General features: G+C 44.6%; 1 protein-coding gene across 9 annotated transcripts in view; it reads left to right on the forward strand.

Moving 5' to 3' along the window:
- Positions 1–22,795, forward strand: part of FAM227B (family with sequence similarity 227 member B) — a 1,598,354-nt gene that overhangs the window by 1,480,627 nt on the left and 94,932 nt on the right. For 3 of the 9 annotated variants that reach the window (XM_069624770.1, XM_069624769.1, XM_069624775.1), the window contains one exon: positions 21,367–21,427. The exons of the other annotated variants lie outside the window; for them this stretch is intronic. In XM_069624770.1, coding sequence (XP_069480871.1) covers positions 21,367–21,427 — 61 coding nt within the window. The remainder of the gene's footprint in view (positions 1–21,366; positions 21,428–22,795) is intronic. 9 annotated transcript variants of the gene reach the window in all.

Raw genomic sequence — 22,795 nt, forward strand, 5'->3', positions numbered from 1 at the left:
TCTGATTATACAGGGAAGATTTTCTGTTGTCTCGTTTTTTGGCGGCTGTTAATAGTGGGCCATAGTCAATCTGATTATAGAGGACATTTCCTTCCTTGTTCTCCGTTATACTTGCTGGTCAGCTCTCTGATGCAGTTTTCTGTCGGCTTGAGTCGGTTACCTTGATTATTGACTTCTAGCTGAAGGTGTGATCTTTCTGTAGGTAGGGGAGCGTTCTTCCAGGTTGCGAATAAGAGATTGTGGTCGCTAGCCTTTGTATGGACAACCTCAAAAGACGTCATCAGTTGGAGCGGAGGCCTAGTAACAAATATGTAATTTATTGTTGATTGGGCAGTGCCGTTACTCCAGGTTGGAAGACAACATTGATTTCCGAAGACAGTGTTGAGGCTTTGCAATTTTCTTGAACTCATCAGTTTTAGCCAAAGGGTACCTCTAAGTTCCACTGCAGTTTGTTTGTGCTTGTTTTTCTGAGGTTTACAGATGACATTCAGGTCCCCACACACATGGATATGAAACACATGGTGGACCGCCAAGATCTCGTCAATTCCCGATTGGTATTGGAGGGTGTCGATTTTGGCTGGGTTCCAGTACGTGTTCAAAACTGCAACTGGAGTTGTTAGTAAGATGTAGTTGGGGCTTTTCTTATGGGTCCAAATAATTATCGCTGCCAGCTCCGATTTGTTTGACACCAGAATTTTGTCTACAGAGAGACTCTGCCCGCTGCGCAGGCCATAAGAAGGCCCGAGGAAGGACGACCCATGCTTCCCTTTTTGGCAGGAGCTAAAATGAGTTTGTTGCCATCCAGAGTGGGTTTGTTCGTAAGCCACATTTCTTATAAGCATAAGATGTCGTAAGATCCTAGCTTCACATCTCCAGGAGACGTTAAGTAGAGAAATACTCTTGTGTTCCATGAACACAAACTCACGTCGGGACCGTCGCGTCTTTTTTGTGGGCCTCCTGGGAGTTGTGTTCAGTGTGCTTGTGTTGCTATTTGCTACAGTTAGCTGATAGGGCTTTTGGTAGCCACAACCACAAGCCTTGCGTAGCTGACTTGATGGTATTTGTTGATGCCTTGGCCCTTAATGCTGTAGCTTCTTGCATGATGGTTCTTTTTGTATCGGAGTATGGTGTGGCCCTGTTAAGTAGTTGCTGATGAACACCGTCGTCGGAAGTTTGAGTATTTGATCTGCAATGACCTGAGGTTGTAGCCATCGGCTTGAAAGTCCAGCTGACCATTTTGATCTTGTCCACAATCTGAGGTCTTAGGTCGGGTTAAAGGTGCACAGGTTATAGGGCTAGGTTCTTTGTTTGATGTTCATACCTACAACATGTGGGTCAGTGAAATATGTTCTTTTTTGATGCTAGTTGTCTAAAGCACATCCAAACCGCTTTGGCAGTGTCATCTTGGCTCAGTGTATGTCCCATCACTATATGCTTTTCTATGGGTTGTGTAATTTAGTGTGGTGGTTGAATTTTAAAAATCATGGTTACCCTGCAAGTACATAAAAGGCACAGGGATTTAAACCGGGACATAACGACAGACAAAAGCAGGTTGCCAGACATTTGGTCGAAAAAAATTGGTCGACCAGACAAATGGTCGAACCAATTTGGTCGAAAACCAAATGGTCGAATTTTTTTTTTTTTATTTTAACCCTTTTTTTTGGGGGGGGGGGTCCCCCCCCAACCCCTTTTTTTCTCTAAAAAACCCTTTTTTAACTAAACGAAAACCCGAAAAATAAATATATAAATAAAAAAAAAATTCGACCATTTGGTTTTCGACCAAATTGCGTCGACCAAATTGCAGTCGACCAGTTTTTTTTCGACGAGTTGACTGGACACCACAAAAGCATACATAGACACAATTGGCAGCTGGTGAACTGTGAAGTGGCTACCTATATTGCAGAGATCTTGTCAGCCAAATCCGTGGTTTGGGGGAAAAATGGTGCACTTTATGGTACAATTTAAGTTAAATAAATTGGCTAAAATCCCCATATTTTTTACAAGCGATTCTGTATGCCCAAACATGCAATGTGCCAATGCTTCAAACTTTAAGTGTTGCTTGCCAAGGATATCTTCTCTAAAAACTTTGTAAAAATGGGTACATTACTGACTAATATATAACAATTAACCTAAGCATTTAGCTGAAAGACATTAATTTTACTGACAGTTCAAATAAAACGTGTTTGCATTTTGACATGGCCTCCTGTTTTTCAAAATGTGGAGTGCAGTCCCAAATCCTCCCATCATTTTCCAATCCTGCTCTGACCATGCTTGAGACTATGGCGAAACACTAACTCCCTGACAATAGTTGAGGTAGCCCTAATAATGTACGGTCATTTTGGGTATTGTGAATTATATTTCACTTAACTTTAAATGAGTACTGAATATTGCTCAGGACATTGGGTAAGCTGCGGTGTCAATTTGAGTTAGAAGCTACATAGGGTGTGTTGTTTTTGTCCGCTAGAAATGTGTTATTTATTGATGTTATGTTATATCCTTGTTATTTTGTGGCACATTATAAATAGTATATATAACTGTATGGAGTAGATGATGACATTTTCTTGAGAGAGGGGTTTGGGTGGAGTACACCTATTTATTTTGGAAAGTTTTCAATCCATATAATAATAGATTTTTATGGTTAACCTTTTGAAGTAATATAACACTTATGGGGTGCTCCATGCCTTACATTTTTACTTAAGTAATGGAAAGATAGAATACATCTTTTAAAAATTGGCACAGGTTTCTGGAGGGTGGTTGAGAATTGATTTCGACTTGTAAATATAGTAGCTTTTGATGAGTCTGTTTTCTGTTGGGCTCTTTTCAATCAATATGTCTTTGTCTTTTGTCTTGATGTTTGTTTGTTTGGGGGGGTTTGAAACATCCTTTGCTCCAATACCATCTTTTGTTGTTCCTTTATCTTTTGCTTTGGTGAAGTGCAAGGAACATTTTATATGCGGTACTGTGTTCTTATGTTCAATTCCTGTTGATTTAAAAGTTGTGGTAATATGGGAATACTTACGATAGGAACTTGGAATGTTAAAGGTTTGAAGTGTCCATTCAAAAGGATGGAAATCCTGTCCAAAATTTGGAGGGAAAGGATTGATGTAATTTTTATTCAGGAGACGCACTTTGAGGATAGCACTCAATTTTACTAATTCTAGGTACACTAAAATATGGCTTAATTGCTATACAACAAATTCGAGGGGAGTTGGGATTATGATTCGGAGGGATTTGGGTGTAAGTGTGGATAAAGTAGCTATGGATCATGCAGGCCGAATCATTTTAATAGACTTAAAGTATGAGGATAGATTCATTACTATTGGCTCTGTATATGGCCCATGTGCAGGAGGGCTCTTTTTATACTCTAACTAAACTTTTATCAGATATGAGAGGGGAAGTAATTATTTTAGGTGGAGATTTCAATTGTGTTTTAGACTTTAGGCTGGACAGGTCTTCGTCATGTTCTTTTACTGGTCAGAAATCTAGTAGGTAATTTTGTGGTTTCCTTGAGACATTTGACTTGATAGACTCCTGGAGGTGTTTACATCAGGATGAGAAAGAGTTTTAATTTTATTCCCTGGTTGATGACTCTTTTTCAGGGGTTGACTATATTCTTGCTCCAGACAAGTTTGCTGAGACTATAATTGACTAATTATAAAAGCTTTCAAAATATTTTTTGTTTTGGTCTTTGTTGTAGCAAATTTAATTTATTTGTTAAATTGTCTTAATAAAATTGTGATCATGTTTTAGGTAATCAAGTTGAGTATTTTTTCCATGACAACACGGCATATGAATGAATGCATTTTTGATTTTGTAAATATACAATGATTATTTGTTAAATATTTAAAGTATATCACACACTAAGTCTAGTGTGTAGGAGGAGAGATTTGCTCACATAAAGAGACAGAATACATTTAATTGGGTGGACTGTTATTCTTTAAATCCTTTTTCCTGCTGGGACATACTTTTTTGTGAACAAGTTATAGGGCCTTTGTGAACGGTCTTTTGTGCAGAAAATAAAGGATGAGTCAGGCAGGATCTTGATGAAGAAAGCAGACATTAGTGAGTGTTTCCGCGTATTTTATGAGTCCCTATATGCTGAGAATAATGATCCTTTGGAAGGTGAGTTGGAAGAATTGTTTAGTAATATTGATGTTACATGCCTCTCTACTGAAGCCAGAGAATTCCTGAACGCTCCTGTTTTAGTGGAGGAAGTTTTAGAGGCTATAAGGGGTTTGAAGACTGGTAAATCACCTGGCCCGGATGGGTTACTGACTGAATTTTATCAAACTTTTAGTGAGCAGGTTACACTGGAACTATGTGATCTCTACAATCGGTTTTTAATGGAGGGTGCGTTGTGTCCTTCAATGAGGGAAGCGGTTGTAACTGTGATTCCTAAAGTGGGAAAAGATGCTTCAAAATGTGGGAACTATCATCCTATATAACTTCTAAATATAGATGTGAATATATTTACTAAAATACTGACTACTAGATTAGATAAGCATTTGGGTGATCTGATTGATAGAACTCAAGTGGGATTTATGCAGCAGCGAAACGGTTATCATAATGTTAGGACTCTCTTGGATATTCTAAATCTCTCCTCCTCCGGTTCGTATGACTTATTATATATATTCCTAGACGCTGAAAAAGCATTTGAGAGTATGAATTGGACTTTCCTAAATTTTACATTGATGAAGATGGGTTTTGGTCTGCTATTTATAAATGCTGTTGGAGCGTTGCAGTCAGACATTAGTTCTAAGATTTCGGTTAATGGGATTCTCTCAGCTTCTTTTAGATTGTTAAAGGTACTCGCCAGGGATGTCCCTTATCGCCTTATCACTTCAATTTGGCTCTTGAACCTTTTTTGATATACATTCAACAGTCTTGTAATTTGTCAGGCTTCAGGTTAGGGGAGATTGAAGTTAAAATCCTGGCTTATGATGATGATGTTGTTCTTATTGTAAATAATCCTGAAATTGAGGGTGTCATTTTGAAGAATATGATTGATGAAGTGGGTAAACTCTCGGGTTACAAAATAAATTGGGAAAAATCAGTTTTGTTCCAAGCTCGGGATACCCCGCTGTGTAGGCCATTTTTGGGTTGAAATTTAAGTGTGAAAATGGGCAGGTGAAGTATTTAAGGGTATATTTGATGAGAGATGTGAAATAAATGGTTGAGCTCAATATTGTTAAACTTATAGAGGCTTTGAAGAAGAATATTAGTAAATGGAGCAGATTGTCATTAACTACTTGGGCAAAGGTTAACACTATTAAGATGGTGCTCTGTCAAAAACCCCATAAGAGAGTGAAGTGTCGACACTCTTCCCCCGAACCACAGAAGCCGAATGAAGTCGACCCTCCACCGGTGGTTGGCACAGATACCTGATATTCAAAACACAGGATACCACGTGGCAGCCAATGGGGGGGAAGAGGGTTAAGGAGAGGTTGTGGACGGGGAAGGGGAGGTAAGGGAAACCGGATAGAGGGTTAGGAAACACCTACAGTGGATAGGATAGGGGGAAACACAGGGAAAAACCCTACACTGTAACATGTAGCTAGTAAACCATGACACATAACACACACATAGATCACCAAATATGCCCCCTTAATACAGGCTGAATAAGGACCTTAGCTAGTGTAATTGTGCTCTCTAATAGCCCCTTGATACAGGCACATGTAGTAATTACCAGAACATAGAATACATGTAAGCAAGCGTAAATGAAACACACTCATGGGATATGATTCCCAACATAAAGAACATGACACATGGCCCTTTGGGCAAGCAGAAGCAACATAAACATTCATAGAACATGTAGGACCAAAGGTTTGAGTTCAACACCAACAGAGAATGGATTCGAACAAATATATACACTGAGGGAGCAGCCCCCTATTGCTAAGTTGTGTGTTGTATGGCCTGACCGCTTATTGCCTCCATAGTAGAAACATACAATAATCCCTAAACATGGAATAATCAAAGAGTTCGACCCATATGAAATGCTCCTCAAAGTCTTTCATATGCAAACACTGCCCCACGTTCACACACGGAAAGCAACAAAATCATTGAGCACTTATCTGTGCGTCTGGGAGGCTCGCAAGCCGTCCCAGACGAGAAATGATGACGCCTTGATAGAAGTGAGCGAGGCCCCGTTCACAGTGTCAGCGCCGATATGGGAGCGGAGCTTGAACGAGGCGGCGCAAGTCCTCCTTGTACTTCCCGTGCTTCGCCGCTCGTTCTTTCTAGGACCGCATAGTTCTCCGTTTGCTGCTGAGATCACATACCCGGAATCCTGATGTAAGGGGGCGCGGACCGCACGAACCTCCGGCATGGCTTCGCCTCATGAAACAATAAGCCACACCTGCCGTGCGCCGTTGGCCCGTGATAAACTGTTGTTAATTACTGATAGCTGGCCAACGCGCACGGCAAGGACTACGAATTGACAAGGGGCTGCTGGGAAATGTAGTTTATCTAGCCCATGTACAAATACTAAGCTGTTTTCAGATTTAAACACCTCTTTCGCCTCCACCACCCCATATTCCTGACATGCTCTTACCCAAAGTTTTATATATACTTCAGTCAATTCCTTTGAAATTCACAAAAAAAAGCTTTGGGGAGGGTAGACCGAGTCTTTCAGGATTTCTTATGGGGTCCAGGAAAAAGACCTAGAATTCCTCGTATTTACTGAATCGGAGTGTGAGCAATGGGGGCTTTGGTTATCCTATTCCTGAAAACTACTTCAAGAGCTTTTTTGATTAAATTTTTATTCTTTTATGAATGATCAAAGGTCTCCAATATGGGCCCAGGTAGAAGACTATAAAATTAGACCTTTAAGAATTGAATAGCTATATTCATTGGGTAAACTACCTAGATCAGTATCTAAATTGAAAATGCTGCTTGCCACTAAGGATGCAATCTCTTCACTGGTAGTGGGGAGTGGACAGGGTATTTGGATGTATGAGGAGGCTTCCATCTGGCTGAATCCAGGATTGCGGATTTGAAAATATGTTATGTTGGAGAAGTTGGATCAATAAACAAATATTGCTAATGAGAGATGTCTGGTGTGGGGATGGAATGTTACTTTTTGAGTTTTTGAAAAGGAAATATGCTCTGAAGAACTGTGAGCTGAGGAGATATAATTTGTTGAAGAATTTGATTGAAGAGCGGTTATTGATGATTTATTAACCTTTGTCGGGGAGACCGGAGTGGTTTAATTTCCTCTCAGCTGCCCCTCGGGTGGTGACAAGTTATTTAAAACTCTCCCCGATAGAAGAAAATGTTACATCTTCATGGGATGGCTTACGGATAGCGTGGTCTGAAGAATTATGTGTGGAGATCATGATGATAGATTGGGAATGTTTATGTAAGGTTCTGGTTAGGATGAAAATTGATTTGAATCTGCGTTATATTCAACAGCGGATCTTGGTTCGTCTCTTTTGGACCCCAGATAAGATGTACAGATTGGGGTTAAAAACTGATGATGTATGTTGGAGTTGCTCTAAGGAGAAAGGAACTATGCTTCATATGTTATAGGATTGTGTAAGGGTTAAGAGTTTCTGGAGTGATGTTTTGGATAGGGTCGACTTGGTTTGGAATATAGTTTTCCCAAGAACGCCATTGGCTGTACTTTTGGAGTCTTGGATTGGTACACGTCATCTGAGTTTTGTGACACTATTTTGGGTTAATAAAGTCCTTTTGGTGGCGACACGGCAAATTCTGCGCCTTTGGAAGGCTCTTTATACTTTGCTCCTCACAAGTTTGGTCTCTGTCTCTTCGTAAATGTGTGATCTGGAAAGCATGGTATCGCTTCATATTGATGCATCTTCTTGCAAACAGATGCAACTACCAGCTGCATAATAGAGGAAACAATCTGTGATCTACAAGAAATATTTCTTGGCCAAACTGATCAGGAAGATGACTTTCCTCCTTTTCTGCTCGATCTCAGAATCTCTTAATTCTCAGAGGCAACTGCATGCTCTCTGATCCTTATAGCCACACCTAGCTCTGCTTCTACAAGCTCGTGCAGCTTCCAGCAGTGTGGGCTTTCTTTTTCCTCCAGAGAGGCTGAAGGTGTTTCCCTCTTGGAGGGGCAGAGTAGCATTTCTCTACGTGGTGGTTTTGCGCCGAGCAGTTTAGCTCCCATCCACATTGGTATGTCTGGTACGAATCTAAAGGTGATGTCTAATTTTAGAAATTACTTCACAAGATTGCAGTTTAAAGGAGTTGGCTGAAATGTGCCACCTGCTCCACAGACTAGGATTCATGTAATCATGCTGCTTTACCTTCAAGCTTTCAAATGTGTTTTGTTATACCCAGTTTCTTAAATGTAGGCTGCAAAAGTGCTTTATGTGTACTTGGTGTACCTAATAATCTCACTTTTCCTCCATCCATTGTTATGTTATGCAATGCAATTAACAGATTGTTATTGAATTTCAGTGTTATTTTTTAGAAATGCATTATTATTTTATCATCATCGCTTATTGTTTATCAAAGTATCAGATATCTTATCAAACATAATTATTTTCCATCAGACAGTACTGTTGTATGTTAGGAAGCTTAATTGCCCTTTAGCTCCTTCGAATGGTATATGTGATTGGATATTTGGTTGCTGGAAGGAATCTAATTCGACTTGTTGCTTGAAATCGTGTAGGAGCTTGACATAGTTTTCATGAGTAAAATACCATAAAATGAGACATCACAAATCATATCACATTTTTCATAGCAAAGTATTTTTCATACTGAAATGTATCTCAGGACTACATGCTGAGTGTCCACCTTAAAACATTGTCGTCAGCCTTATTTTAATTAGCCTTAGAAGCCAGTCAGCTTTTTAGGATAATTGGCGTATAGAGATTGTTACTGACCACCTCCCAGCAAATCAGAATGTTTAGAGTCCAGTCAATAAGTAGACTGGGAAACGACAAAACAATTTCCAGGCAAGATATCTTTGAACAAGGCATTTCCTCTCCGAGACGACCTTTTTTTGCTGCATCTTCTTCATTAACACACGAAAGAAAAAGCTAAAACATGGGGGTATGCTTTAATTTCTTCTAGAAAAATCGTTGCTTTTTTACATGACTCCACATGCATATTCATGTTAGGCCTGTTTCATTTCCCCCAATACTGCAATTAAAATGCTTAATTTTTGAGAACCATGTTATTTCAATATTACAAAAGGAAACCACATTTCATTGACTTACTTGGTTTCCTAATTATTTTACCCAGTGTTAAATAACATTTTTACTTCACCTCCAAAGCATTCATTGCTACTAGCGGTATGTGCAAATAGCCTTAAATACCTCAGAAGGGGTCATTTTCGCTCACTTGGAATACAAGGCTATATTTTTGGTTCATGCAATACAGGGTTTAGCACTTCCAGTGGTTATCTCCTGCAAGATTGTCCTCTGTTGCTGTTCCATAACATTCTTTCAAGATAGCACAGTTTATTTTTTGACGGTCAGGATGGTCAGGATAGTTTGTATATCAGTTGCACACATCAAACAAGCAGGGTAAAGCCCCTGTTGAGAGCTGTTGAAAATTGTAATTATCATCGTCATTTATATAGCGCCCATTTGTATGGCATAAATGCGCTTTGTGGTTGGAATGCCTTTGGCAACCGCAGTCCATGTTTGGGTGAGTCTAAGAGTTAAGTTTAAGATGAGTGGGTGCATTCTGCCAGGTTACATCTTAGGAGGGTTGGCTGTGCCCCAGTAAGCAGTCCCATGGTCAGGCACGAGGGGGGGTTCTGTTGGTGGATTTGGATAGAGTGCTAGTGCAGGAGATTGGATGTGTGCTGTGAGAAACCTGACAGTGTCTCCCTAGCTTGTCCCCGGGGATCTGTCATCTAGGTGACCAGGACACGGCCTTCCCTATTGGATCTAGTTCCTGGGAGTGGACCAGTGAGGGATAATCACCTGGATGGGGGGTTCTTGTGGAGTGGAAGTGGGACACTGACGGGTGAGACGCGGTATCTCCCTTCTTTCAAAACCTTTTCCCCCTCTTACCACTTAGGATATCCCAAAACACTGACCCCACTTTTCCGACACGGACACTTTCGCACACCACAAACAGACTAACACCTGAGCCGTTTACCTAACGTGTCCCAATACAAGGGTCAGGCATGGTCAGGCAATTGACCAGAATCACACACACCTGACAGCCCTTTCCCTTCCCCAAAGGGATAAAAAGTGTAGCACGAAAGCACACTACGAGCAAGGCAGACCTCACAACGAGACAGCTATCCAGGCATGGCAGTTCAAGAGGAGGAAAAAGGCTGTGAATATCAAGAGGCTGACGAGAAGAGTCACAACCTTTCCTTTTTCAACCCAGACCCGCAAAACCTCTGCAGAGGGAATCGTAAGACCACAGACGATAGCTCAAGTGTGTTGCAGTAGATGTCAACGCTACACAGAATGTGTCTACACTGATAAGCAAGATCGAGGGAGGCGCCTGCTACTGTGGAACCGGCCTTGACTCCAGATATTCTGAAAGGCGAAGCGGTTCATCACAGCCAATGAGTCAAGGGGGGAACCCATAAGAACCGAACTGTGTTGAAGGAAAGCTACAAAGTAGCAACTTAAGAGAAGTTCAAAGAAAAGGGGAGACCAGCTGCAGAGGCATCCGGTACTACGTGGGTGCTTACTTGAGAGACTCTGGTCAATCCTGTGTTTGTTGAAACTGTGAATACCAGAAGGCCTTGGGAAGGTCGCAAGGAACAGTCAAAGTGGTGATACGGGGGTCTTGCATAATCCTCTGTACATTCGAAAGAATTTGACCGACAGTGAAGGGCATGATTGATAAGGTTAGCAATACTGAACCCGACAGAGGCATGCTAACGAGAAGGGGCGAATTCTGAAATCCCTGTGAACAGTGTGTCGACAGAAATTAACCCGATCAAGGGATGTGCACAGTGAACTGTTTCGTAAAAGTTGGCAAGAGTTGACCCCGTCAGAGGGACGCTGACAGAAAGGGACAAAGCCTGAAGAACTGTTTAAAAGGACATTAAGATTTGTGAATAAAGGAAAAGCCATAGTGAACCCCAAAGCAAGAGGCTGAAGATTGAGAAGGGTCTGCGCCCGGAAGAGTGGAGCCGTAGGGTGACCCATTATCACCCTAAGTACTGTGCCGAAGGAACATTTTGGTTTGTTATTTTCTGACCTCCGATGGCAAGAGACTTCTTGCAGGAAACGAGATAAGGCCATTGAGGTTCTTGAAGGTTGTGAGCGGAACGGTCGTCTTGAGCTGGGGAAGCCCGAGAAGTGGGCTGTGCTCAGAGGTTCCACCTTATCCCGTGCTTAAAACGTGGGGAAGGGAGACCCTGACTACCGCATCCTGACACATCATTTGTGAACACTTCTTTCTTTCTCATGAATCCTATCCCACACTCTTTTTGTAATTAGCGTAAGGATTGGCAATAGGTTTTTCTTAGTATAGAACATTTTTATTTTACACAATGTCACTGGGACTGCCTTATTTTCATTTGATGGTTGAAGCTTGCTCCCCTCTTAGATTTAGGTTTAGATTAGACGTTTATCTCACCCACTTTTGCAGTTTAATAAACACCATTGAACTGTGATCACTTGTCTGTCTTTACTGTTGCCACCATGAGTTCCTTACAGTGCCTAGCTCGATAGAATTATTTATGTATGTTGTCACTGTATACGAATGGCAGAGGTGTTGAGGTACGCCAGGGGTTTGAGCGTGGACGACTATGCAAGCTGCTAGACCGGATTTGCATAGCCAAAGCTGCATTCTAGAGTGCAAGGATGGGGAGCCGTGCCTGCGGCATGCGTCCACAGATGTGGCGCGAGTTATGCATACCTTAGTCCTGGAAGGTTTTTGATTAGGTGTCATTTTCTTAGAACTCTCAAGATGATAGATTGGTTGTTAGAGTGCATCTTTGGTGGTGGTAGCATACTACCTTTGTAGAGGTCCCAGCTGGAGCCTTTCTTGAATATGCACAATATTCTCACCCCCAGGGTGTGCAGCGAGTTAGAGGAAGTATGTGAGCATCAAGGGTTTTGGCCAAGTGGTAAATTGGGGCAGCTTTGCCCAGTGACAATGATGTAAAGACAGGTTGCATGGGTGGGAAGAAGTGAGCTAAGAGGGTCATTGGATTACTGCGAGGCAGTCTGCTACATAAAGTACGAGTAACAGAAGGGAAGATGCTACACAAATCTAAGGAGTGAGAGTGGGGAAGGAAGTGTGATCAAAGAGCAAGAACCTAAACAGATTGCAACAAACGCAAGTGTACAATTAAAGTAGAGCCAAGGAAGGACCCTCCCATTAAATATTGGCCTTCATCCATTTAAGTGCTGGCAGTGGAAGAGGGATGGTAACATCTTAGAACAAAAGTGATCAGTGCCACACTGAATATATTCATGAGTTAAGGAAGTGCTGTACAGAAGGGTTGGGAAGATTAGAGATTCAAAAGGTTGAGTGTGGGTAGGAGAAACATATGTGGGTCATTTTCAAGGACAGGAACTGACCAATTCCTGAGGTAAAACTTGAATCATAATTACATCTGTGGTCAGTTAGAGGCAACCTAGACATCATTGGGGACCCCTGGACAAGTTTCCGTACAAGTTTCCATATGGGCCCAAAACTCACCACTAGCCAAATGAACTTCGACCAGATCAGTAGATGCTTGGGAATTTGATATCTACTGGATTTCTAATGTATGGATGTATGTATATATGCAAACTACTGCAGTGCTTATAATAGAGTAAGGATAGAGTAGAGTAAGGGGTGTTTAGAATAGAGTAAGGGCCTCATTGTAATTGACCTGGTGATTCCATATGGGGGAGACCTACCATTTGCGTGTCTGTGTAATTGAGCAACTTAAATTGAATTTTGGTGACTCATGACAAATAGAAGTGCAAGGCACTGGAACCCAGGATCTGGCCTGGTTTTTGTGACTTGCACCGGAGCGTGCAGTGAGTCAAGATTATTGTATTGGCAAATAGCAGGCACAATCCACTGGAATCAAGCCAATACATGGGGATCAGAACATTTATCCTGCATACCAGCATTCAGATTCCTACACAGGACATAATCTCTGGTGTTAGAATTCCTACACAGGACTCCACACATGATAGGAGCTCCCCGCATCCCCAGCAGAACGGGACAGATTCAGTGGAAACTCAGAAAAGCCTTTTCGAGGGGATTGGGTCCTCCGACGTATTCCATATCTATGACAGTAATCACCACAATGTGCTGCTTTGGAAAATCTTTCGGCGTCCTGCATCGATGACTTCGATACGCTGTCCTCGAGGGCCTCCGTCGAGCCGACGTCACTGGATGTTATAAGTAGGACGCACGATGCCCGTAGCCTCAGTTCTGTTTTTTTCCGTGAACGTGTTCGCTTTCGGAGATCTCGGCGTGCCTCGGTTCTACTGAATCCTGTTCTTTCGGTTCTTCAAACCTGTTTGTTTGTGTACTTGAAAGGATGTCTTCGGCTTCTTCCACGCCGTGGTCGGGTTTTAAGAAGTGTTGGGTGTGCGGGTCCAAGATGTCATTGACGGACACGCACAACGCTTGCCTCTGGTGCCTCGGGGAGGACCACGATACGGATGACTGTGTCAACTGCCAGTCGCTTACATCGAAGGCCTTGTGGGAGCGTAAGAAGAAGCTGTTGGTGGGTAAGGTGGCCAAGCCCCAGAAATCGCGATCCACTGGCCTTTCAATGGACGATTTGAGGGGCCACTCTCCGCATCGTTGTCATGAGTCCGGGGGGGTCCCGGTCCAGGAGTCGGTCTCTGATTCCTTCTGAAAGGAGATTATGGCGATTTTTCAATCGGAGGGCTCCGGCCCGTCTGCGCCGTCTGAGGATTCCGGCCGTGACTGTGCTAAAGACACCGCTCGTATGCCTTCGGGCTCGAGTGGTCGTCGAGACCACCGGGCGCCTTCGAGGTCCCGGTCAGACGAGGATGGTTGCTCTAGACATGCCCGTTCCAGGTCCTGGTCCTCGACGCCCTTGAGACCGTGTGAGCCTATTGAAGCCTTCGAGGAAGACATCGACGCCTGCGGCGCCGAGGTCGACGAGGGACTCTCTTGAGGCTCCGCCTCCCAGGAAGTCATCGACGCCATCGACACCCAGGCTGTCAAAGGACACGCTTGGGCCTCCAACCTCGAGGCCTGTGTCGACGCCAGCGAAGTTGTCGGCGCCTCGCAAAACGTCGACGCTGCTTTGTCGGAGGTACCCCGTAGCACAGTGGAACCCCCCAGAAAGGCTCTGGCCAAGGCTAAGAATGTCTTTGTCCCTTTTTCTGTGCCCTCTTTCTGACCTCTGGATTTTATTTCTGAGGGGGATGAGGGATCTGAGGAAGGTGTGGTGCCTGAGGCGGTGCCGGACAAGATTTTGTCTGGTCACAGCCAGATTGAAGACCTGCGTCAGTCAATGCATGACGCCAGTGGTCTGGACACCTCTCCGGAGGTGGAGTTCTGTCGGCCTGAGCCTGGCACCCATGCCGAGTCCTCGTACCGGCGCCTTATGTCGAAGGTCATGGATTACTTGGGGTGGTCTGCGCCACCTGTGGATTTTCTGCAGGATGACCTGACGGACATCCTCGACCAAGGTCCTCCAACTGACCCGCTACTGCCTTTCCATATGGCTTTGCAAAGAAGGGTGGCTGCAGCTTGGACTGCTCCGGAGAGTCTCCCAGCAGTGAGCAAGTCTTTGCCACGAAAATACCGTGCAGCCAGTAGTGACCCTGCTACTTGACCACACACGCCACTCCGGAGAGTTTGGTGGTGCAGGCTGCCACAGCCCCAGCAAAGCAGGTGTCGTACCCTACCATCCCTCCTGATAGGGACGACAAGCGTTTTGATGGCTGGGCGAAGAAGTGTTTTCTTCAGGGGGTATGGCTTTACAGGCAGCCAACTCCGTGTGTGCCTTGTCGCGTTTCACGCACACTCTGTGGAACTCTATTTCATTGGTGGCTGAACATTTTCCCGAAGGGGAGGAAAGGGATGGTTTTCTCGCTATCGTACAGGATGGCAAGGATGCTATGTGTGAGTCCGTTCAGTCGGGTCTGGACATGGCGGATTGTGTCAGCCGGTCCATGGTAGCGAGCACCGTAATAAGCAGGTTTGCATGGTTGCAGAAGTCGGGGTTTGCTCCTGATGTGCAGGCCCGGCTCCTGGACATGGCCTTTGATGGTGAACATCTTTTTGGCAGCAAGGCTGACGAGAGCCTTGAGAGGTTGCAGACCTCCAAAGGTGCAGCAAAGTCATTGAGCGCTGCAGGTCGCCAACCTCTGCCTTTTCGTTCTAGGGGACAGCAATGGAGGGGAGGTTCCTTTCGATATTACTCATCCTTTAGTAAATTGAGAGGAGCTGCAAGTCAAAGGGGCCACCGTTGGAGTGCCAGAGGTGGGATACAGAGTGCTTGAGGTGCCAAGGCCGCTCAGGCAGTTGCCTCTTTGCCCTCAGGCACTGCCGCAGCCGCTTCAGCTCAGTCATGAGGCCATGTCCCATGGTTCGCCGGTTGGGGGAAGGCTGGCGCAGCATCTTGTAGAGTGGCGTGCCATTACTTCAGATGTGTGGGTTCTGGAGATCATAGCCCGTGGCTACCGTCTTCCTTTCCGGCAGAGGCCTCACAACAATCCACCAGGGAATATCTCTTCAAAGAGTCCGGATCCGCTCCTTGCACAGGAAATTCAATCCCTGCTGGAGAAAGGCGCTATAGAACTGGTGCCTGTAGCGGAGAGGAACAAGGGATGGTATTCCCCTTATTTTTTGATTTCGAAGAAAGACGGGGGGATTGAGACCCATCATGGACTTGCGCGGTTTGAACAAGCTCCTCAGGAAGAAAAAGTTCAAGATGGTTACTCTTTCTCAAGTCCTCCAGCCCCTTCAACTTCAGGACTGGTTGGTGTCTCTCGACCTCAAGGATGCTTATTTTCATGTGCCGATCCAACCCAAGCACAAGAAGTACCTGAGGTTCACGGTTGGCCACTCGTACTTTCAGTTTCGGGTCCTGCCGTTCGGATTGACCTCCGCTCCGAGGGTCTTCACCAAGCTCATGGTGGTGGTGGTGGCAGCGTATCTCAGGAAAGGGGGGATTCACGTCTACCCCTACCTGGACGATTGGTTGATCAGGGCGCGCTCTCCTAAGCAAGTCCTGCATCATCTGTCCGTCACCTGCCACTCCCTTCACAAGCTGGGCTTCTCCGTCAATTTAAAGAAGTCCCATTTCACGTCAACTCAGCTGCTCCAGTACATAGGAGCAGTGCTCGACACATCCCTGGGGCAGTGTTTTCCTCCCCAGGTGAGGGCTCATCACATTCAGCAGATGGTGCACAAGTTTCAACACGCCCAGAGTCTCCCAGCGTTGGGGTTCTTGAGGTTGCTCGGCCTCATGGCATCCTGCATTCTTCTGGTGCCGGAGGCCAGGTTGCGGATGAGATCTCTGCAGTGGGCCCTCAGGATGCAGTGGTCGCAGTCCTCTGGCAGGATGTCGGAACCTGTTCAGGTGCCGCCCTCGGTCGCCCAGGACCTTCTGTGGTGGGCTGGCGAAGGCAATCTGATGAAGGGGGCTCCGTTTTGGCTACCCTGGCCAGAGCTGATGATCGTGACGAACGCATCCCTCATGGGATGGGGAGCTCAAGCCAACGAGTTGACAGTCAGCGGTCATTGGTCTCCATCGGAGTCCAGACTCCATATCAATCTGTTGGAGCTGAGGGCCGTCAGGCTTGCCCTGAAGGCTTTTCTGCCGACTGTGCGAGGAAAGAATGTCCTGATTTTGACGGACAACACAGTGGCCATGCACTACCTCAACAAAAGGGGGGGCAGGGTCACTTCCTCTGTGCAGAGAGCCGATGCAGCTCTGGTTCTGGGCCATCCAGCAGGAAGCTTCGATCTCAGCAGTTCATCTGGCCGGAGATGAAAACGAGACTGCGGGCGCTCTGAGCAGGCAGAGTGCAATCTCTCATGAGTGGGAGCTGGCTCAGGAGATTCTCCTGGAGATCTTTGCCCTTTTGGGGACACCTCAGGTGGATTTCTTCGCCTCCAGTGTCAACCGGAAGTGCGAAAGGTTCTGCTCACGGGAATTTCCTCCAAAAGGAGCCTCAGGAGACACGTTCGTGGTGGAGTGGTCCTTCCCACTGCTGTACGCATTTCCTCCAGTCCCCGTCATCCCGCAAGTGCTACGGAGGTTACGGAGGTTCGGTTCCCCGATGATCCTCATTGCTCCTTCTTGGGCTCGGAGGACGTGGTACCCGGACCTTCTCGACTTGTCCATCTGCCCTCCACGTCGTCTTCCCTACCGAGACGACCTGCTCTCACGGGATGGGGGTCAGGTTCTCCAGTCAGAGGTCAAATCCCTCAACCTTCACGCTTGGCTTCTGAAAGGTTGAGGTATAAGGATTGGGACCTCCCTGAAGATGTGATGGAGGTGTTGCTTTTGGCCAGACGGCCGGCAACAAAGTCCCTGTACCGTTGCCGTTGGAGAAAGTTCTGCGACTGGTGCAGGGTTCAGAATGTGGATCCTTTTTCATGTGACATTCCTGTAGTTCTGTCTTTTTTGCTTTCATTGGCCCACAGGGGCCTGCAAGTGGGTACTGTTAAAGGTTATCTGGCGGCGCTGTCTATATTTAAGCGCTCGTCTGAGGAGTGTTCTTATTTCAAAATTCTGTTAATTTCTCGGTTTCTCAAAGGACTTACTAATGTGTTTCCGCCGTCACCTTTCCAGGTGCCTGGTTGGGATTTGGACCTTGTTCTGAAATTCCTTATGGGTGCTCCTTTTGAGCCTTTACATTCTTGTCCTTTGAGGCTGTTAACCCTTAAAACTGTGTTTTTAGATGCGGTCACTTCCGCTCGCAGAGTGAGTGAGTTGCAGGCACTTTCAGTTAAGCCTCCCTTCACTGTTTTTCATAAGGACAGGGTTGTCCTTAGAGTTTGTCCTTCCTTTCTTCCGAAGGTGGTGTCGGAATTTCATTTAAGCCAGAAGGTGGTTCTTCCGGCATTTTATTCTCTTCCACATCCTGGTAAGGAAGAGGAGAGGCTCCATAGGTTGGATCCTGGAGGGATTTAAGCTTCTACATTTTTCGCATGTCCCGGGTCACGGTGGACGATCAGCTCTTTATTGGTTACGCTGGACGGCGTTTGGGACAAGCTGTTACTAAGCAGACTTTGTCTAGATGGATTATCTTGGCAATTTCTGAATGTTACCGCTTGGCGGGTAAGGACCCTCCGGTAGGCTTACGGACCATTCTACTAGGGGTATGGCTGCCTCTACTGTCCTGCAGAGGGGTGTTCCTATTGGTAACATCTGTGAAGTAGCCATTTGGGCTTTGGTCCATACTTTTGTACGACACTACTCCCTAGATTCTATCCATGGGCATGATCTGAACTTTGGCAAGGCGGTCCTTTACTCTGCAATTTGATTGGGCATTCTAAATTTCTATATTCTAAATTATTTTTCCCTCATCCATATGTTGTTACTGCTTCTGTCATAGATATGCATACGTCGGAGGACCCAATCCCCTCGAAGAAAAAGTTACTCTTACCTGGTAACGTTCTTTCAATGGGATGGTCCGACGACTTATTGCATATCGCTCCCTCCCTACCTGCCCCGCTGCAGAATTTCTTATGCGATTGCAGCTTACGTTTCTGCAAGGCTTTCTGTGGTCATACTGGCAGAAGATTGGTGCCACACGTTCTGGGAAAAAACTACAACTTAGGTTACGGGCTTCGTGAATTCTACTTATAACATCCGGTGACGTCGGCTCCAAGGAGGCCCTCGAGGACAGCGTATTGACGTCATCGACGCAGGACGCAGACACCGAAAGATTTTCCGAAGCAGCACAGCTGTGATGATTACTGTCATAGATATGGAATACGTCATCGGATCATCCCATCGAAAGAACGTTACCAGGTAAGAGAGTAACTTGTTCTTTTAAACCTAGTCTATTAGTTCGGAAAGAGGGTATAATTATTCCATGTCAGCATACTGAAGCAGTGATAAAGTTAGCACTCAGGAGGCTGCTGCAGTTTGCACAGTGAAAGCTTGTGGCCTAGTATGAATAAATGCATTGACCTGGGAGGTGTATGCTTGCTTTTATGTGATAAGTGGGGAGTAAAACAGATCTTAAAGAAATAGTTTATTTTTTAAGACCTTTTTCCTAGTTGTAATCACTGTGCCCTCCCCAACCAATACCACTGGACTCCCACTTCCTGTCTCCCAGTGTATACTAGCCTCTTTTACCCCTTGGTTTGGGTGGCTGTTTGTTTTGTTGGGAAATGCATATTTAGATTCAGTGGATGTTTTTGCTACTTTTTTCGTTTTCTATATGCACCCGTAATATCCACTGTTCACGGTTTTTAATGCACAAAAGATCCACTCAAACGTTTTAGTACTAGCCACACACACCCCCCCCCCCCCCCCCCCCCAGCCACAAACACATGGACGCTCTCAGCTGACCACACTGGACGTTCCTCCGTAGCTGGTATCATTTGACATTTGCCTCTAAGAAAAGCGGATCGATAGCATGCCTGGCTTTTCTGTGGAATACCTTAAATAACAGCCACTTTCAAGTTGGCAATTACCTGGTACCTTGTTTATTCATTTATAGCATTTTTGTAACGCCAAAACCCAAGGGTATGACAGCATTTGTACAGAGTAGGCAGGTTAGGGAACAGAAGGTACAACCAGACAGGGCTGGCATGGAAGGAACAGGTAGTTGCATTTTCATGGTGTATATATATACAAGAGTCATTATTCATATTTATACCTCTTGGAGGAGGTATCGGAGCTTTCATCTCTAATGTTTGGGTTAGAGAGTTCCAGAGTGAGGGGGCAGTAACAGTGAAGCTTACACCACCAGCCTTAGACTTTTTGAAGAGCGGAGTGACAAAGGCAATGCAGTTGGCAGAGCGGAGAACACGCGAGTGTTGTTTCTGAGAGATGCTATTGTTCAGGGACTTGGGGGCATCACTGTAAATTCAGCATTGTGCCAGGGTCAGTTTTGAATTCGATGCATGCTTTAATAGGTAGCCAGTGGGCTTCACGGCCAGAGGCTGAGATGTGGTCCGACCGGCGCAGACCCAGGGCTGCCCAAATAGCTTTGTTTTGGAGGAGTTGGATCTTGGGAATCTGTTATATGTTCTCTGGTTTTGACCCTTAGCACTTTACAGTAGTCTTGAATACATGTATGCATTAGAAAGATCCAACACAACTAATAGAATTTAGTGTGGTTCATTTTGTGGGTGCTTTCAGTCAAAAATAATTCTGCACATGGATCTGATGTGAATTTGCGTTAGCTCAGTTTGTAGTAAAGAGATGAAATAGTGTTCTGAATGTTAACAAATCAAAAATGTTTTTCTCTACAAATGCAGCAAAGTCGCGGGTTACCACGAAGAATCAATGAAGTAGACTTTATTGCAAATGACTTTTCAAAATGAATACATGCTAAAATATTATATAAAACCAATAGACGGTAGAAACAACATGTATGCATTGGGCAGAAAGTGTGTTAATCCTTGACTAGTTCCATAAATGTAGAGTGTAATTAGGATTGTGGCTTCCCGGCTACCAGCAGTGGTTTCACCTCTGAACTGGTAGAGATATCCTTACAATTATAGTTGTTTGTAGTGGGCCAGCAGTTGCTTTCTGGACACTTTCAAATGCTGGATGTCATGTCAGCAGCATGGCTGCCTCATGAAATCCCCTGCACCCCTGTCCCCATGGCTAATGTCAGACATGTCTCGGTCGGGGACAATCACCTACCGTGTGTGTGTTTATTTTCCTATCGTGGTCCAGACTCTCTGGGTGAGGTTAGAAGGGTCCCATGAGTTGCATTATCGAGTTTCGGAGCTCAACTGAGGCAACTCATGTGGGGAAATCCTGTTTGAAGGGGGCTTTCTCACTGGTGATAGACATGGTGAGACTCTCAGATTGAGACTCACTAGGGGGCTGCCTTCTACCCTGACCAATGTTCCTCCATGTTTGCTCCAATTAAATATGGTCTGTCGGATGAATTTGGATCGGCACCATCTCTGGGACTGGTAGCAAATGTAGTTTTGGTCCAGTTTCTGTAGGCTTTGTAAGAGATGGCGAACATTTTGAATATAATTCTGTGTTCTACTGGGAGCCAGTGGAGCCAATCCACCATGTGGTTGGTGTAGTCCTCCTTTTCCTCCAGTTCATACCTGCTTTATTCAGACCTACGTTTTGATTGGAATATGAGGATTTAAGAAGGATGAAACCTTTAGGGCGGGTGATATCTACATCTGCACCCTAAACTGGTACTTACTGTCTAATGACTTTTCAATGTTCAGTGTGTTTTTCTGGTGCAGCCACTAGGATTGTGACACTAGCTCTCTGGTTGCTTGGTTTAACCAGTAGACTGACGTACACTCCTCTATTGACAGGTTGAAGAACGAAGTCTCTGGTGGAAACAGGCAATATAACGCACTGCTCTTGGAGAAGATGGTATGGCATGTACATTTGTAGCGTGTTTCAAATATGTAACAACTGTATAGTAATTCAAGTAAATGTGTTATGCACTGAGTTCCTATGATTTACTGGTTCCAGACTGATAAACTACCTTATGCCATCTTTCCTCCCCCATCATTAATCCATGGTGCATGTCACAGCTTGCATGCTTGAATATTCAAGGAAGAGTTTAGCAGAGAACCCAGGAGCGTCTCTGATGTATTGTTTTACACATCACTGTGTCTGTGGGGAGGACCCCGAGGATTAACATGCTCAACTGTTGTCCCATTTCTCCTACCAAAATTATAATTTGATAAAACTGCAAAGTAGCAACCCAACCATTTAATCCGCAGTGCACTTTTGTTTTGTTTTTTGCTTTAGGTTTTTTTTTCAATACTCATGTTAACAATGTTTCCACCCAAACAAATGGATACGTTCTGGCCACTTCTCGTTATTAACCTTCACTATGAAAGGTTCGTTTTACAGATAGAAGAAATACATACATGCAAGAGGTTGTGTGCAGTGTTGAGTGATAGACTTGCACTACTAAATGCAAGAAATCATGAAACATATTTTTAAAAAAATACATATATTTGAACTGAATGTGCTTTTTTTTGTAAAACCAAGTACAATAATGTTTTATCATCTTTTTGTAAAATCTATTTTTTTTTACTGTTTATAATACTTTCAATGCACATTATTATCCCAGGATTATATAATTTAGAACAGTGCCAACATTCGAAGTGTGGCCCCTTCCCTCTTTACTGTTTGTCCTCCCAGCAAGAGTAAATACCAGCCCATTTTGCACAGTGACGCAAAAGTGCTTTAAAGGCCATAACGCGACTCTCCCCGCACACAGGGCCCGTCCCCTTGCAACTGTGTTGCTTGCCCTTTCCAATAATTCCTTTACTTCTGTCAAGAGGGATCTTCGGTGAATCCCAAAACACGTGCAGCACTGTTTCTTGATATTATCTGTCCGGTGAGAAGTGTTCTCCTATCTGCGAGCTTCCTAGCTAATATTCCTTTTTGAACTATAAAATCGAAATAAATGTGTAAATCCAAAGGTATCACAAATTTACAGCGTACACTTTTCATTGGATTAAATCCTTGGCTGTTTTAGAGCCTTCCAAGGAGATATGGCATACATAGATCAGTACCTAGTAACGGAACAGGGACTCTGTGGATTCCGTCCCTGCAGTGTTCTAGGATAGCCCACTTAGCCCCCATCCCCTTCTTTAACAATCAGCATGCTCTCAGCACCAACGTTTAGGCCAACATGTGGTTCACTTAGCTTCGTGGGACACTTGGAGGAATCCACACTCCACTTATTATCTGTCCTTCTCCTTGGCTCATTGACCACTGTGT

This window comes from Ambystoma mexicanum, chromosome 11 (assembly GCF_040938575.1).
Source record: "Ambystoma mexicanum isolate Mex_15411 chromosome 11, UKY_AmexF1_1, whole genome shotgun sequence".
In the NCBI taxonomy this organism is placed as follows: domain Eukaryota; kingdom Metazoa; phylum Chordata; class Amphibia; order Caudata; family Ambystomatidae; genus Ambystoma; species Ambystoma mexicanum.